At 35.9% G+C, this 1,539-nt stretch overlaps 1 protein-coding gene across 1 annotated transcript; it reads right to left on the bottom strand.

The window, feature by feature from the left end:
* Positions 1–434: 434 nt before the first annotated feature.
* On the bottom strand, positions 435–1,343 carry Pmar_PMAR017212 (hypothetical protein; the record flags this gene model as incomplete). Its single annotated transcript, XM_002774836.1, has 3 exons — positions 435–506; positions 559–679; positions 1,283–1,343. Coding segments are annotated over 3 exons (254 nt in total), but the record flags the coding sequence as incomplete, so codon positions are not given.
* Positions 1,344–1,539: the final 196 nt, after the last annotated feature.

Here is a 1,539-nt window from a genome sequence, read left to right on the forward strand (position 1 = left end):
GGTATTTCCCAACATTAATAAAAAATCGTTGTGAAACTATGTCGCATAAATATGAACATGTAATGTGATAAGAGTAACCTTTCGAGACTGTGAAAAATAACTGCATATCAAAGTGACACATACCGTAACACTACGAAATCCGCCTCCAAAACTGCATACTACCTCTTCAGCTGCCCTAGTTTAATCGGCAACAGGAATCCTATACATCCTCGTAGAGTTTGATACTCGCTCTTCGCGTTCGAAGACGACCTGATAAATAATACTAAAACTCCAAATTGACTTTCAATGGAGTTTCACCCATTTTACGTGGAGTGACGTAATACTCTGTGAAAAACGCGTAGCCGAGGAAAATATTTTTTCCCTAGTGAAAAATTTTGGGAAAAATTCTGAGAAACTTTTTCATATCACGGCATATGAAACTCCAATAAACTTACTTAAATGAACTCCGCTTATCCCAGGTGACGAAAATTCCATCAGTTGTAACATCAGGGTGAAGACTCTCAGGCCTGCCGATGATATTGGAAAAAAACCACTGAGTGTTGTTTTAATTCTTATTACATATCCGGTAGATCAACTTCGACGTTTTTCCTCCATCGGTGTTGCGATTTATAGTAGGCCCGCAGTACGTCGAAGCAATAAGCGCAAAGCTCAGCACTCGCTCGAACAGGTTCTAGTGAATCTAAGAAAGAAAATTCACATTAATACTATTTCGAAAGCGATTTTGAATTTTATGGGAAAAGATCATTTATTTATGAGAAATTTTATGGGAAAAAATCCTTCATGAGAAATTTTATGGGAAAGAATATTTATTTATGAGGAATTTTAAGGGAAAAAATCATTTATTCATGAGAAATTTTATGGGAAAAATCATTTATTTATGAGAAAATTTATGAGAAGTGTCTCGAATGATTTCACACTGTTTGAGGCGATTTGGCTGGATATATAAATTGTCAACTACATGGTATGAGAATTTTGATAAAATTTTGGTAAGGTCGTGTTGGTTTCTATACACTACTATACGAAATCGCATGTAATTAGTGAGGAAACTCCTGAGCTCAGGTGAGGAAAGAGATCATATATTCCCCCAACACTGATTTGGAGATTCGTATTATTCAAAAACAGATGATAATTGTTTAAAAAATTCAGGAAACTTAGATTCTCTTCGAAGGAATATTCCTATTATCAACAATCCATAGATTGTCTTTGAGAATACAACGCAAGGTAGTTGTTGGACCTCATCTGAATCTTCCACGTGGCAACCTTGGATACCACCCTTGCTCACCTTTAGAGGAATGCACTCCGTTGATGTCGAGTTTTTGTGTAGTACTGCTGATAGTGTTCATAGTGGAAAACAAAACTACTCGGAAAATGATTTACTTTTTGTGAATCATTAACGACGAGAATTCGACAGTGTTACGGTATAGTTCGATGAATTAAAAGTTATAACGCAAACAATAAACTACACGTGTTGGTGACTATATGAAAATTCTGTAAGACACTTTAGGAAATTCTTATTGCTTTCCGTACACTCCTGGTCAC

This window comes from Perkinsus marinus, assembly GCF_000006405.1.
Source record: "Perkinsus marinus ATCC 50983 genomic scaffold scf_1104296957254, whole genome shotgun sequence".
Lineage (NCBI taxonomy): Eukaryota > Perkinsozoa > Perkinsida > Perkinsidae > Perkinsus > Perkinsus marinus.